General features: G+C 50.9%; 1 protein-coding gene across 3 annotated transcripts in view; it reads right to left on the reverse strand.

Annotated features, from left to right (window-relative positions):
* SLIT1 (slit guidance ligand 1) overlaps positions 1-15,382 on the reverse strand; it is a 173,667-nt gene that overhangs the window by 57,997 nt on the left and 100,288 nt on the right. For all 3 annotated transcript variants that reach the window (XM_055300074.1, XM_055300072.1, XM_055300071.1), the window contains exon 5: positions 514-585. In XM_055300074.1, the coding sequence (XP_055156049.1) occupies positions 514-585 (72 nt within the window). The remainder of the gene's footprint in view (positions 1-513; positions 586-15,382) is intronic.

Genomic DNA, 15,382 nt, shown 5'->3' on the forward strand with positions numbered 1-15,382 from the left:
TAGGGATAAACCATTACATTTAAATAACACTTGATAAAGTGTATTCATTTCCATGTCTCATGCAAACTTCAGAACAAGCCTATGAGATAAATATGATGGTCCCATTTTACAGAACAATATCTTGAAACTCGGTGAAGTTAAGCAATTTGCAGCCACTTCTACAGTATGTACCTGCAGAAGAAGATTCAAACCCAGCTCTCCCAATCTACTCAAGGGCAAGAGCATGGACACTGTGCCATTAAATGGACCATGAGCCTGGGTCCTGGGACCTAGGTACCTGGGACCATAAGCAGCCAGTTCATGACACTCCCTTCTGCCCAGTCCCAAGAGGCTGTCTCCTTTGATCCCAGACTGTTCTAGAAGACCATGCTGGCACCAGCCATCTCAGAGCCCATACCAGCTGTTTGGCTCCCTGGACCACAGGGCTCGGGAGATGCACAAGGACACTGCAAGGGTGGCCCTCCACCCCCTGCACCCTTCTAACCTCTTCCTTCCCCCCAGACCTGTACTTACAAATTTTTGAGGTCTGTAGCTCCACGAAAAGCTTTTCTGGGGATGGCCTGGATTGTGTTCTCACTCAGGTCCCTGAGAGGATAAAGCCAGAGGGAGAAAAACACTGATCAGAAGAGATTTCTCTGGAGTGCCCTGATGAGTCAGGGAGGGCAGGATGGCCAGACAATGCTCTAGCTCCTTGGGTAGTGCCTGGCACACACAGGCCTGCCTGGTAAGCATCTGTTGAATGAATAAATGAAGGAATGAATGGTGGGGCTGGAGGGAGGTACCCTGCCCTGGAAGGAGATCTGTCCCTAAACATCTGGCCTCTCTGCGCATAGGAGGTTGCAGCTGGAGGGACAAGCCTGGGGCAGCCGTGAACAACCCTGCGAGACCACCACCCTGCCCATAGACCTACAGAGGTCAGCTCAGCCCCCGAGGCATCATCCGGGGCTGCAAAGGAACAAGCAAAGGAGGCGCTTCTTGATGAGCCCACAGCCACTCTGGGACCCATGGCGAGTACACCCATGATTCACTCTCACCAAGGACCTCCCTGTCTCGTCATTGGTAATGTCCTGATGTGAGGGAGGAGGAGTTACAGGGACACTGCGAATTCCTGGCCTCCACAAGCCCCAGACCAACTTCTGGACACATCCTCTGGCTCTGCTGGCAGATAGAGACTCTGGCACCTGCACACCAGCCTCTCCCTTCCTCTCTCCACATCCTTACTACAGATTTTTATAAATGCCCCCTTTCTGGGGCAGGTTTGTTACTTTTTTTTTTTAAAGATTTATTTATTCATGAGAGACACACACACACAGAGAGAGAGAGAGAGAGAGGCAGAGACATAGGCAGAGGGAGAAGCAGGCTCCATGCAGGGAGCCCGATGTGGGACTCGATCCTGGGACCGCAGGATCACACCCTGGGCCGAAGGCAGGTGTTAAACCGCTGAGCCACCCAGGGATCCTCCCCTACTGAGATTTAGTAGGTTTTATGGAATAAATCTATTTTTTTTTCTTCATTAAGTGTTGGCCTGAGGACAATTTCCAGAGACTTGAAGTCATTTTTAAAATATTTTATTTATTTACTCATGAGAGACACACAGAGAGAGGCAGAGACACAGGCAGAGGGAGAAGCAGGCTCCCCTCAATGCAAGACTCGATCCCAGGACCCTAGGATCACAACTTGAGCCAAAGGCAGATGCTCAACCACTCAGCTATCCAGGGGTCCCCTGGGGCAGCTTTTCCTTGCCACAGTGGTGGCATCAACTGCCACTGTGTTCCAAGCATATCCCCCAGGCCAGCACTGCCTAGCATGTCACATACATGAACTCACTGGACCCTTGCACTAACCATGGGGCTAATACTATTAGCATCCCTCTTTTCCAAGGGATCAAAGGGAGGCTCAGAGAAATTCAAGGGAAAGCTGGTGAGTGGTAGCTCCAGAATCTGAGCCCAGGCAGTCAAAGTCCCAGAGCCACCCCTCAGAACAGCTGCCCTAGGACCAGGAACTAGAAGTGGGGGAATGGATGTCCTCCCTTGTTCTGCAGAGAAGGGAACTGAGCTCCAAGAAGTGAAGCAATCTGCCCAAGGTTAAACCAGGATGGGGACCCAGGCAGTTTACAAGAGAGCCCTACATCAGATGTGCCCTCAGCGTCCTTAAGCTGGACAGCCAGGGGCTGACTATCCTGACGTAGGATCCCATGCTGGGCAGTCCCACAGACCCCCAGCCCCTCTGGGCTAGGCCCACAGGGCATTGACCATGTCCTCCCATTCAGCCATTCACTCCATAGGCCTCAGGGTTCATTGGCAGCCCCACTAGCATGGCCCACAGGGCTTCCCAGCACACAGTCCCTGGGCTATGAGGGCCACTACCCCTCTATCCAGGTTTTCCTGCTGAGACAGAGAAACAGAAGCAGTGTAGCAGCGTGCACAGGCCCCAGGCTCTGAAATGCTGTCCTGATCCTGGCTCCCCCGCCTCCTGGCTGTGCATCTGTGGGTCAGCCCCTTTCCCGCCTGAGCCACAGCATCCTCCTGTACAAAGTGCAGATACAAGCCTGGCAAAGACTGTCCTCCAGTTCCCCTCCACCCTGTCCCTCTGCATAGAGCATGAGCTCCTTCCCCCAAACCCCAGCCTCTCCTGGCCCCCAGGTCCCTAACTGGCTCCAGGCACCTGTGGTCTGACGCCTACATCATCATCAACACCCTGTTCCATGCTTTTTCTCTCTCTCTCCTTGAAGGAAGGCATCTCAAGTCTGTGACCTAGACATTCTCTCCTCCAAACCTCTACTATTTTCCATGACAGCTTGTGCCCTGTTTCATTACAACCAGCTGCTTCTGTCCCTTAATGCAACCATTGCTTTGCCCCTTCCACCTCCCGACAGGTGGAGTGGGTTTTGGGAGACACTTGAGTCCACCTTCCTCTCCTTCCCCCACCCCACATGCCAGTCATCACACTCTTCCCTGGGGTCTTTGATCTCAGTTATCTGTGTGTATCTCAGGCACCCATTTTGGTCTGTCCCTATTCCCGGAGACATTCTCTACATCCCACTGACAGGCTGTTCCCAGAACTGCCCCCAACACCCCCACCCACTCCCTGCTACCTGCCGAGCCACCCCCAGCACCCCTACCTACTCTACGCTACCTGCTGAGCCACCCCCAGCACCCCCACCTGCTCCACACTACCTGCTGAGCCACCCCCAGCACCCCCACCTGCTCCACACTACCTGCTGAGCCACCACCAGCACCCCCACCTGCTCCATGCCACCTGCCAAGCTGCTTTCCCCTTTCTCCACAATTCCCACCAGCCCCTCCATCTTAAGAGGACAGGAGACCACTTCACCCTTTACCTATCTGCCTAATCCTGTCATCACCTCCTCCTTGCCTGGAGAGAGCACCTTGGTGGCTATGTCACCTGCCCAGTTTCTGTCACGTGGGCAATTGCTACTGTGACGGTACACCCTGTATGGCCCTATTGTCCCCTTGGTCTGTGATCTTGATCCCTCCCTCTTCTCAAGTCGACTCAGGCATTGAGCAGGGTGGTCTGACAGGCCAACTACTGAATTTGGAGCCAGGGCTGTGCAGGCCCCACAAGTAAACCAGAGACTGCCGGCACACAGGGGCTCACAGTGACCTCAGTTCTCTCTTAGCACCATCACTGGGAGAAGCCAGCCACCATGTCAAGGACACTCTGACAGCTCTCTGAAGGGACCCACATGGAGAGAAACTGTGGCTTCCTGCCAACGGCCAGCACCGGCTTCCAGCAATGTCAGTCATCAAGAAAACACATTCTCGGGCAGCTCCGGCGGAGCAGCAGTTTAGCGCCGCCTGCAGCCCGGGGTGTGATCCTGGAGACCGGGGATCGAGTCCCATGTCAGGCTCCCTGCATGGAGCCTGCTTCTCCCTCTGCCTGTGTCTCTGCTTCTCTCTCTCTCTCTCTCTCTCTCTCTCTCTGTGTGTGTGTGTGTGTGTGTGTGTGTGTGTGTCTATGAATAGATAAAGAAAACACATTCTCCAGCCCCAGCCAAGCTTTCAGACTCTGCAGCCAGCTATGGTCTGCATGCGGATGTGCCCCCAAAATTCAGATACTGAGATCCTGATGGCTGGTGTGACAATGTTAGGAAGTGAGGGCCTTGGGGAGCTCTTAGCTTAGGACAGTGGGGCCCTCCTGGATGGGATGAATGGCCTCACAGAAAAGGTCTGTGAGAGTTCCTTCATCCCCGCCACCGTGGGAGGACACAGCCATGAGCCAGGATGTGGGACCTCACCAAATACCAGTCTGCCGGCACCATGATCCTGGATTTCCCAACCTCCAGAACTGTGAGAAACAAGTAGTTTTTGTTTATAAACTACCCAACTTATGGTATTTCTGCTATTGTAACCCAAACAGCCTAAGACACAGCCCCAGTCAATGTCTTGACTGTAATCTTGTTCAAGACCCCACACCAGAACCACCCTGCCACCTAAGGAACTGTGAGACAATAAATGTTTGCTGTCCTTTTCGGCCACTGCATTTCAAGGTAATTGGCTACTCAACAGTCAATGACTGACTAAAACAGAGCTGCTTTGGGAAAATGGTCTCAGAGAGAGGCTTGAAAGCCATGCTAGAGTGCGTGGTCTGCCTCTGAGGGCATGAGGGCCCCTGAGAGCCACTGAGGAAGGCACAGTCATGCTTAGACTTGACGAGAATGAGTTGAAATAGGTTCACGATGCGGCCCCATCGCTTCACACTTAGGGCCTCAATTTCCTCATTTGTCAAATGCACAGTCTGAACTAGATGATCTCCTACTGTCTTCCCGCCCAATACAGTCCCACCACATGCTGACTACTCCAAGACAGAGCAAGACACCGCAAGCCACATTACTCCCAACACACAGCAAGCTTGGTTCCTAGGGCATCTGAGATCCCAGGGGCTGGTGACGGACAGGGAGCCCATTGCTGACAGCACACTTTCTGAGAGAGGACAGACACAGCCATTTGCCTTCTCCTCCCCACGGGGATCCGAGGAGAACAAAGCATGGACGGCGAGGGCAGGACAAGGGCAGGGAGGGGCAGCAGCCTGGAAACTTCCACAGAGTCAGGAAGACAGAGGGCGCACAGGAGGTGGGGACCTCCAACAGGACAGTTGTCTCGGCCCCAGCTGGCAGTTCTCCCTTCACCAAGCCTGGGAGGGAACTCTGGGCCGGCAACTCACATCCATTATTCTGTTTAATCCTCACCACAACCCTGCAAGGAAGGTTTTTTATTTGTATCGATTAGTTTATTGATTCAAGCCAACCTTGTTCCACAAAGGCTTTAAGGTGGCTTATAGGGATTTACAAAACAGCGAGAGAGCAAGAGTGAAAAGTGGGGCAAAGAAAAGAAAAATCAATGGTAGATACCAAGAATGCAGCACAATGTCACCCGCAGGCCTGCCAGGTCCCAGGCAGAGCATGGGCTCTAGGCTTCCTGAGAGCCGATGGGAAAGGGGGAAACTGGTCCCTTAACGGTGTCCCCAACATATGTATATATTTAAAAGGACCAGTTTCTCAGTATAGCTGTTTGGGGTACTAAGATGACACAAGAATTCTCCAGGGATCTTTATAAAAAATGACAGTGTGGCCTAATCAATAATACTAGACTCCTATAATAAATGAGTTTATTTTTTTTCCGTAAGATTTATTTATTCATGAGAGACACACACAGAGAGGCAGAAACATACGCAGAGGGAGAAGGAAGCAGTCTCCTCGCAGGGAGTCCAATGCAGGACTTGAACCAAATCTGGGGATCACGCCTTGAACCAAAGGCAGACGCTCAACTGCTGAGCCACCCAAGTGTCCCAATAAATGGGTTTCAAGTATCTTCTTATAATAGCATTGCAGCAAAGTACAATTCAGGAAATGTAATTCTTTAAAAAAAATTTTTTTTTAAGATTGTATTTATTTATTCATGAGAGACAGAGAGAGAGAGAAGCAGAGACACAGGCAGAGGGAGAAGCAGGCTCCCTGCAGGGACCCCGGGATCACGCCCTGAACCAAGGGCAGATACTCAACCACTGAGCTACCCAGGTGTCCCAGGAAATGCAATTCTATAAGGACTCACACCAGGAGCTAAGTGGGGAAGAAAGGGACAGAAATAGTCTGTGCAAAGGCAGGACCCAGGAGTAGTTAGATTTGCCTGGAACAGAAAGTGCCAGGAATGTGCCTGCAGGAAAAAGTCTTTGGAGGCCAGGGAAGGTGATAGGTTAGACCAGAGAGGTGTTTGAGCCCATCCTGGTAGGGCCGTCAGGGCGGGGAACCAAAGCCTACAGAGGAAAGATGCTGCCCCCAGGGCATGCAGGAGATGTGACATCAAGAGCCCATCCAGGAGGTGGGGGTCCAGGGCTGGGTGTGGAGCCGCCCACAGGAGCCAGTTGCTCACATGGTTAAAATGAGGAAAGAAAACGGAACTTAAGACCCTGGAAGAAGCCGGCCCCTAGACCAGAGGAAAATAGGTGAGCCTCGAAAACCTGAGGATAAGGCAGTACGCTGGCAGCCTAAGAGGTGCTGGGAAGAGCTTTGAACGATGTGAGGAGAAGGATCTGGGTTCAAAGCCTGCTGCCATCACTTACCAGCCAGGGCCCTGGAAGGTCTGCATCTGAGCGCTTCAGTGTCCCTGCTTGTAAAATGGAGATAAAAATACCAACCACACGACTTTGGAGAAGATAAGTTCTTGGTGTTTGAGAGCTTCTGTCCTAGCCCCTCTGTGGCAATATTTCAGAAAGCGGCTTCTGGCCCTCCTCAAACAAACACAGCGGGCCAGTCCCTTTCCTGAGGGCCAGACTGTTGTCTCCAGTATGCTCACTAGGGGGCACCAGAAGCCTTCCCTGGGTTCCGAGGCCCTCTCTGCCACCTCACAAACCCAAAGCTATTCTTTTTTTTTTCCCCCAGCTGACCTCCTATCCGGTCAACAATTGTCTTGTCTTTCTCAAACCTCTTTGATGTAATGATTCTCCTCTCCACTTTCACCAGGTTGGCATGGGATCCCAAAAGGTACCACCTACCTCTTCCATTTTTGTTCTATCCTCATCCCGTGGTGACCTTGTCACAGGCCCTGAAGTGAGCGTGGCCTGACATCAGGGCAGAATGAAATAACACTGGGACAGGGAGGGTGCTGGAGCTGGAAAGACAAACCCACACTGGGAGCAGCTGGTGGCCTGCCCCGGGCCAGGGGCCAGCAGAGGGCGCAAATAGGGGTGCAGAAGGAAGTCCCAGGCAGGACAGTGACAAACAGATTCCCAGAGCAAGGATGCAGCAGCCAGACAAGAGACAGACTTGGGAGATAAATACAAGCCTGGGGACAGATTCGAAGGGTGAGGATGAGGTCTTAGACTTTGACAAGCTCCCAGATGATGTGGATGCTGCTGGCCCAGGGAGCACACATTGAGAGGCCAAGGTGTGGAGGAGAAAGCCCACAGCAGAATGTCACAATAAAGATGGGTTCAACAAGCCCTGACTTACCTACTTAAATCATGTGGTCTTGGCTGAGTTACTTAAACTCTCTTGCTTCAGTTTTCTCATCTGCAAAACGGGGTGAGGTGAGAAGTGGCACCTGCTTTGCAGGATCTGATGTGACAGATTACTCCACTATTACTCCACTTATGCTGTCATTCCTTCAGTTCCTCAAATCCCTCCTGCCACAAGACCTTTGCTCTTGCCATTCCCTCTACCTAGAATATTCTTCCTCTATTCTTCACCCAGTAAAGTGGTGAGGCTGAGAGGGGAAGCCAGGGGCTTGGAGCTGGACAGGCTGGTTCTGCATCATCTTTGTGAGAGACCAAGCCTCCTTCCTCATGCACCAGGTATCCTTGTATCTCCTCTGCCTAATGGCAGTGGCAGCAGACCTAGTAGGGGCTCTGAAAGGGAAGGGAGGAGCTGGAGAAGCACCTGTTGTTCTTGTTTTATAATCAACCTACCCTTCCCATCACACATACTTATGGAACCTTAGTAACCAAACCCCCCTGGTAGTTCTGAGGTGGTGCCAGCACATGAGCAGGGAGGTTTGGACAGCACTGGAAGAGAATGACTCTCCTGGGACCCCACAGAGAAGAGAGGGAGCTGGAGCCCCTAGGAGTCCATGGGGCAGGAGGCGGCTCCAGTTAAGAGTCTGGAGGCCAAGATCCTCATGGTCTGGACCCCACCACTCAAGATCAAGGGCCCTGAGAGGCAAGCTGCTGAAAACTGCAGCATCCCCTAGCTCCGGGAACACCCCTAGAGACCCCAGCCAGACCCCTTCTCTATGAAGAGAAGGGGCAGCCAGGCCTACACCCTGACTTGGGCTTTATCCCAGGGGCCCCCTCCGCCTGCACACTCTGCCAATCCCTCTAGCTTTTGCCAGGGCTGGGGAAGCATGGCCCGGGATGTCGAGGTCGAGACCCCATGTTCTTGCTGCTAATCCCCCTTCACGCTCTAACCAGATTGGGCCCTGCTGGCAGACTGGCCTCTGAGGGGATCAGCAGGGGGCCCAGCCATGGCTGCTGGGTACCAGCCAAGGCCAGACTCGGCCCTGGGTTCCTGCCGCCAGCTTGTCAACCCCATTGCAGAGCTCGGGGCCTGCTCAGTCTGCCTCTCAAGCCACAAGGAAGCTCTGGGCAGCCTGGCCTGTCCCCTTGCCCCTGTAGCCTGACTGGTTACCAGAAACCCACCCAGTAAAGGGCCTAGTGGGGAGGGAACCAAGGCACCTGTTACAGGTCACTTCACCCATGTCCTCCTGGTTGTGAGATTGTCAGATGAGGACTTGGGCCCCAGAGCAGACAAAGGTGGTCATGTACCCACTGCACAAGTTTCCTGACACCTGGAGGCTCCTTGTCTGGGAAGTGGGAATAATCGTGGGCTTGTGGCTTTCCCTGAGGCTACGGGCAGTGCTCTCTGTGGGCCTATCTGCAGGCCAGCACAGGCAGCTGCCACTGCCTGCATTTATCATTGTCTTTACGAGGCCCTGGAGGAAGGGGTGGGGCTGGAGGGGGTCAGGGTTAGAACATGCAGGACTGGGAATCAAGAGGCTGAAACTCGAGGCCAGCTCTGCCACTAGCCCACCTGGTGACCTGGGCTGAGACCTGCAGTTGGTTCTCAGCCCCTCAGGCTCACCTTCCAACAACACTGCCCTCCCTGCAAGGTCTGGAGGTCATCAGGAGGGTTGGATTACACACAGTGTGTGGCGGCCCAGCATGAGAGATGGGATGGCTCACACTGCAGCTGCTGTGAGTACCCTGCCCCCCACCCGACCCCAGACAGGGACTCAGCACCCACATCCCTCTGGCACCTAGGCCGCAATAGAAGCAGAGCCACCTGGGAGTTTGTTAGGGCCCCACCTGCTGAATCAAAATCTGCATTTCAGCAAGACACCCAGGCGATTCATAAGCATATTATAGTTTGAGAAGCCCTTCATCAGACAGAAGGAAGTTTAAAATGTTCTCCAGGAGCCCCTGGGTGGCTCAGTCGGTTAAGCAATTAAGCATTTGCCTTCAGCTCAGGTCAGGATCCAAAGGTCCTGGGCTTGAGCCCCAAATCGGGCTCTTTGTAGGAAGTCCGCTTTTCCCTCTCTCTCTGCCTGCCCCTCCCCTTGCTTGTGGGCGCACTCTGTCAAATGAATCAGTAAAATCTACAAAATAAAATTAAAAAATAAAATAAAATATTCTTCAGTCGCCAGCTAGGGCCGAAGTAAATGGGTTGTAGTTCCTGCTCCCAGCCAACATTTCAAAGCAAGAGTCAGAGGCACCTGCTCCTATTCTTTGGGAGTGGGTGACATGGTCACTGCCTGTCCACAATGAGTGGAGAGAGGGAGGAGCAGCAGCCTCTGACCTGTCACCTGCAGCATGCCACTACCCAACTGCATGGGGAAAAGAGGAGGCACACGTGGGATGGAGAGAGAAATGGCCACATTCACCCCACTGCTTTATTGTTTCCTAGATGGGGTTTGAGGACAGAGGGACACTGCCTGAGGACTTCGGTGCTGTGGGAGTCAGCACATAAGAGTGCCAGGGGGTCAAGAGTAACTGCTCCTGGGAGACAGAGCCCCCAGGGCTACTCTGCACCGCACTACGGGATGCACTGTCAGGGAAAAGGGTGGCAGTGCCTCCTGGGTGGGACACAGGATGCACACCCTCCTGAGGTGCTCAACCCTCCCTGGACTCTGCCTGTCCTTCAAGGCTGCCCTCAAATTCTACCCCTCACCCTCAGGAGGGAAATCAACTCTGTAATCATCCCTCTCTGCTTGCTCTCCCAAGCCCAGGTGATGGCATTCAGATGCCCCAGATTTACCTTGTGGGGGGACTACATATGTGTGCATCTGTCTCCAGGTGACCATCAAGGTGGGCCTTTTGGAGAATTTGGTGGCAGGACTTGAACCATGCTGCCTCAGGCTCTGACCTCAATGTAGGGGCCTTGTCTGCTTATAAATCTCACATACTCCCAGGGGATGCAAACTGTGTTTATCAGGGCTCATCTTGGTGTGAATGAATTTGTTTCATTGTCTCCACAAGTCAAGTGTGAAGAGGAAGAAAGAGAACAGTGCAGAAGTGATCAGGGAGTAATGCCAAAGGGCACAGAGAATCAGTTTCCTCTGGCCTCAGCCAAGTCCCCCTGCTATTGTCGAAACAAAGGAAAAACTGAAGGAGCTGCCTTTGCCTGCTTCTTGTGTCCTGCCTGTCCTCTTAAGTGGCCAATTCCCCTTGCTAATCCTTGCGTGCCCTCATGAGCCCCCTTCTCTGCTCTCCCAGCCATCAGCAGCAAGCCAGCAAATGACAGGACCAACAGGTAAACCAGTATCCCCAAAGGGGGCTTCAGTGATGGTGAGGAGCTGACCAGCCAGTAGTCACTCTGAGAGGAGAGCCAGGTGACCTGGGTTCAAAAGCAGGCCTCAGGATGCGGAGAAAAGGGAAGCCTCTTACACTGTTGGTGGGAAGGTGAACTGGTGCAGCCACTCTGGAAAACTGTGTGGAGGTTCCTCAAAGAGTTAAAAATAGACCTGCCCTACGACCCAGCAATTGCACTGTTGAGGATTTAACCCAAAGATTCAGATGCAATGAAATGCCTGGACACCTGCACCCCGATGTTTCTAGCAGCAATGTCCACAATAGCCAAACTGTGGAAGGAGCCTCGGTGTCCATCGAAAGACGAATGGATAAAGAAGATGTGGTCTATGTATACAATGGAATATTACTCAGCCATTAGAAACGACAAATACCCACCATTTGCTTCAACGTGGATGGAACTGGAGGGTATTATGCTGAGTGAAGTAAGTCAATCGGAGAAGGACAAACAGTGTATGTTCTCATTCATTTGGGGAATATAAATAATAGTGAAAGGGAATATAAGGGAAGGGAGAAGAAATGTGTGGGAAATATCAGAAAGGGAGACAGAACATAAAGACTCCTAACTCTGGGAAATGAACTAGGGGTGGTGGAAGGGGAGGAGGGCAGGGGGTGGGGGTGAATGGGTGACGGGCACTGAGGGGGACACTTGACGGGATGAGCACTGGGTGTTATTCTGTATGTTGGTAAATTGAACACCAATTAAAAATTAATTTATTAAAAAAAAAGCAGGCCTCGTTGTGCCTAAGTTTCCTCATCTGTAACATAAGCTTGTTCAAAGGGTAAATAAACAAAAGTATGTGGAAGTATCTGGAGGAATGTCTGTTGCACAGTAGGTGACAATCAATGGTACTGTTACTAAGGCTTCAGACTACCTCTGGTAATTATTGTTGGGCAATTCCATGTGTCCCCTCTCCTTCCCCTCCTCTCCCTCTCCTAAGCTAGTTTTTAAAAATTATTTATTTATTTATTTGAGAGACAGAGCACAGGCACGGGCTCCCTCAGGAGAGGGGCAGAGAAGGAAGGAAAGGAAAAGGGAAAGAATTTAAGTAGGATCCATGCCTAGTGTAGCCCAATGCAGGTTGGATCCCAAGACTCTTGAGATCACAACCTGAGCTGAAACCAAGAGTTGGATGCTCAACCGACTATGCCACCCCATTCCCCTCCTAGGCTGGTTTTAAGATTCATAGAATTAAAGCTCACACATGCTCTGTGGGATCTTGATATTTTAACAAGTGTTGACTACCCAGGTTCTTCCCAAGGAACCCCTGATATCCAAACTCCTATAGGTAGTTTTAAAGGTTGACATCATTGATGGTGGAGTTTGAGCTTTGCAGGAGAAATGGGCTGGTCTGAAGAGTACATGCCAGATGCTGTCATCTGGAGAGATGTCCTCCCTCCTCTGCCCACCATACTTCCCCGAAGCTATGCACCCTCCTGTGGCTGCCCACCCCCCTTCCCTCCAGCCCTGAGGAGTTAATGTTGCAGAAACCTCATTAGGTTTCATTAGAAGAGACATTATGCAGCCCTGGATGGCTGCACCATAAAACCAGCCTGGGTAACATTTCCTCCAACAGGCTTGTTTGTTATGCAGCTACTGAGCATCACTGTAATCAATTCCCACAATAGAGATATTGGATGAGATGCACCCCCCCACACACACACAAAGCAACCTCAGAGCCCTGCCAAGGAAAAGTTGCTCAGAGGCTGGGGTCCCATTCAGGAGTATGTAGCTCAGGGACAAACAGAAAACAGAATTAGCAGGCATGGATCCCAGCTACCATGGCAAGAACACAGTAATGGCAAGAGGATAGCTAAAGAAGGCAGGGGGAGGGAAGGCCCCTCTTGATCTGAGTGCCGGGGCAAGGCTTGCCCTGTACTCAACCACCACACACTGAGCCCCACGGAAGTGCCAGGCGTTCTACTGATCCCAAGCAAGGATGCACAGGGGGAAATAAAGCCCTTGTCCTGGAGACCTGGAACCAATAACTTCCAGCACTCCCAAACCTGACATACAGTGGTGGTTGGGGGGAGTGGTGCAGCAGGAGCAAGAATCAAGATATAGAAGAAAAACAGGAGCTTTGGAGCCAGACAACTCTAGGCTTGACTCCAGGCTCCACCACTGTTTACTGCCTGTGTGCTCCTAGGCAAGTTACTCAACCAATTTGAGTCTGGTTGCTCATGTGTACAGGGGGGTTAATCACAGCTCCCTTTCACTGAGTTAATGAGGATTGCAAACCACACATGCCTTTTATATAAAACTCAAGACAGGGATGCCTGGGTGGCTCAGTGGTTGAGTGTCTGCCTTTGGCTCGGGTCGTGATCCCGGGGTGCCCGGATCAAGTCCCACATCAGGCTTCTTGCAGGGAGCCTGCTTCTCCCTCTGCCTATGTCTCTGCCTCTCTCTGTGTGTCTCTCATGACAAAAATAAATAAAATCTTAAACATATATATATATATATATATACACATATGTATGTGTGTGTGTGTGTATATATATATATATATATATATATACATTTTTATACATATATATAGTACAAAAAAGGCAGAACTAATCAATGCTGTTAGAAGTCAGGATTATGTTACCCTTGATGGGGTTGGGAGAATTAATGACCAGAAGGATGTACAGGAAGCTTCTGGGTGGGTACTCATGATGTTTTATTTCTTGACCTGGTGCTGAGTAAATGGGTGTGTTTGCTTTGTGAAAATTCAGTGAGTTATATATATGAAAACACATAACATATACACAGATAGTTGCAGTTTTCTGTATGTATGTTACACTTCAGTGACAAGTTTTTTTCAAACAACACATGAAGCACTGCTTCCAGTACCTGGTGCTTTGTAGGCATGCAACCAATGCCAATGCCCTGCCTCCCTGATCCCTCACTGGAGGAGGCAAAAGGGGAAGAGAATCTTCCAATGTGACAGGTTCCAGAAGAATTGGGGCTCATACTCCTAAGCAGTAGGGAAATATGAGGACTAGGGGGAGAGTGTGGCAGGAAGAATGCCCACTCCAAAGTGAAGAGCAACTAGAGACCAACCTCAGACACCAAGGTGGGGAAGTAGACTCCACGGGCACGTGAGAATTTTTTGCTGGGCAAAGATGCTGCATCTCCCAGGGAAGCACGGCATCTGTCTGTAATGTAGCAGTGCATATTTGGGTTCCATATCTTCCTGAAAAGAGGGGTCTCTTCTCTGCTCCAGGACCAGACCTCAGGATCAAGTGGGTAAGCTAAGATGCTGGTGCTGGAGGGGTGAAGATCTTGAGGAACGCAAGGCAGTAGTGGTGGGAAAATGGACCAATGGAACAGCCTTCAGAACAGGTCTGGATTATTTTTCTGTGTTGTTCCAAGAAGGAATTAAGGCAGTTTTAATGATACATTATTAAATGGAGTCAGGTAACAGAAACCAGAAGAGGTTAAAAAAAAAAAGACAGAAATGGGTAGAAATTTAAAACAAGAAAGAGAAACACACTCTGCAAAAGCCTTTGCATCTGTTTACACATGTGCCCTGGCTTCTCCTAACCTAAGGGAATGTGGAGACCAATGTGCTAGGCACCTTGCGAAGTCTGCAGATGAACACAAGCTTGGGAAATGCATGGCCTTTCCTTGTTCTAAAACCAAGCATGCAGGCCTCACACCAGTCCCCATGAAGAGGTGGCCAAAGGATGGAAAAGCAAGACCCTCATCAGTATCTCCAAAGGAGGCCCAAGTATGCTAGGTCACTTGTTTCTCAGTCATTTTTCAGTCAAGTCACAGATCAGCCAATTCTCCAAAGGGTCAATTTGCTAAATTTTATTGTTTTCCTTACCAATTTGGTTTTAGTTGGGTGGTTCCCTATTTGTCTTCACAATGGCCTTTTAGAATTGGTTGGATTTTCCCTACCCCAGCTCCCCACTCTGCAGCCACAGGAAGTTTCCCCACAGTTTAAACACCAGGAGCAGGGGCAGAGACAAATGGAACAGTCCTTCAAATACTCTAATAAAGACAAAATGCAAACCAGTCAACTCACACCAAATAGTTAAAGGAAGTAAGTCAATGTGATGAATCAGTCATTTGACAAATTGGCCATTCAGTGAATTGACTTTTGGCAAATTGGCTTTTAGCAAAATGACATTTGGTTTAAATTGGTCTGCTTCTGACATAGCAATGTATTTCACAGGGCAATTACTTACACTCAGGGTCTGGTACCAGAGCTCAGGAGCTATTTTGCAGACAGATCCACCCCACATTATCTAATACACTGCTCTTCTCTAGACTGGCCTAACCCAAGGTGGAGTTTAGAATATTTTGAGAGATACACACATTGCATAACATGCAGGCCATCCTTCCTCTGTATCACTTTCCTCAGGTGAGCTTACGAAAAATCTGAGGGGCAGATTCCTTGGGTTCTCCCTGATAAGGACCTGGGAGTGGGATGGGCAGGATTCGGTGTGGTTTGGGGAGAACCAAGAGAAGGGCAACAAGGCTGGGCAAGTAGAGTTCAGGCATATGGAGGAAGGGGGCTCTACTCAGTGCCAGTGACCAAGTTGCCTGGGAGCTTCCCCAGGGAGAAGATGGGGG

This window comes from Nyctereutes procyonoides, unplaced genomic scaffold, assembly GCF_905146905.1.
Source record: "Nyctereutes procyonoides isolate TBG_1078 unplaced genomic scaffold, NYPRO_anot_genome, whole genome shotgun sequence".
NCBI classification, from domain to species: Eukaryota; Metazoa; Chordata; class Mammalia; order Carnivora; family Canidae; genus Nyctereutes; species Nyctereutes procyonoides.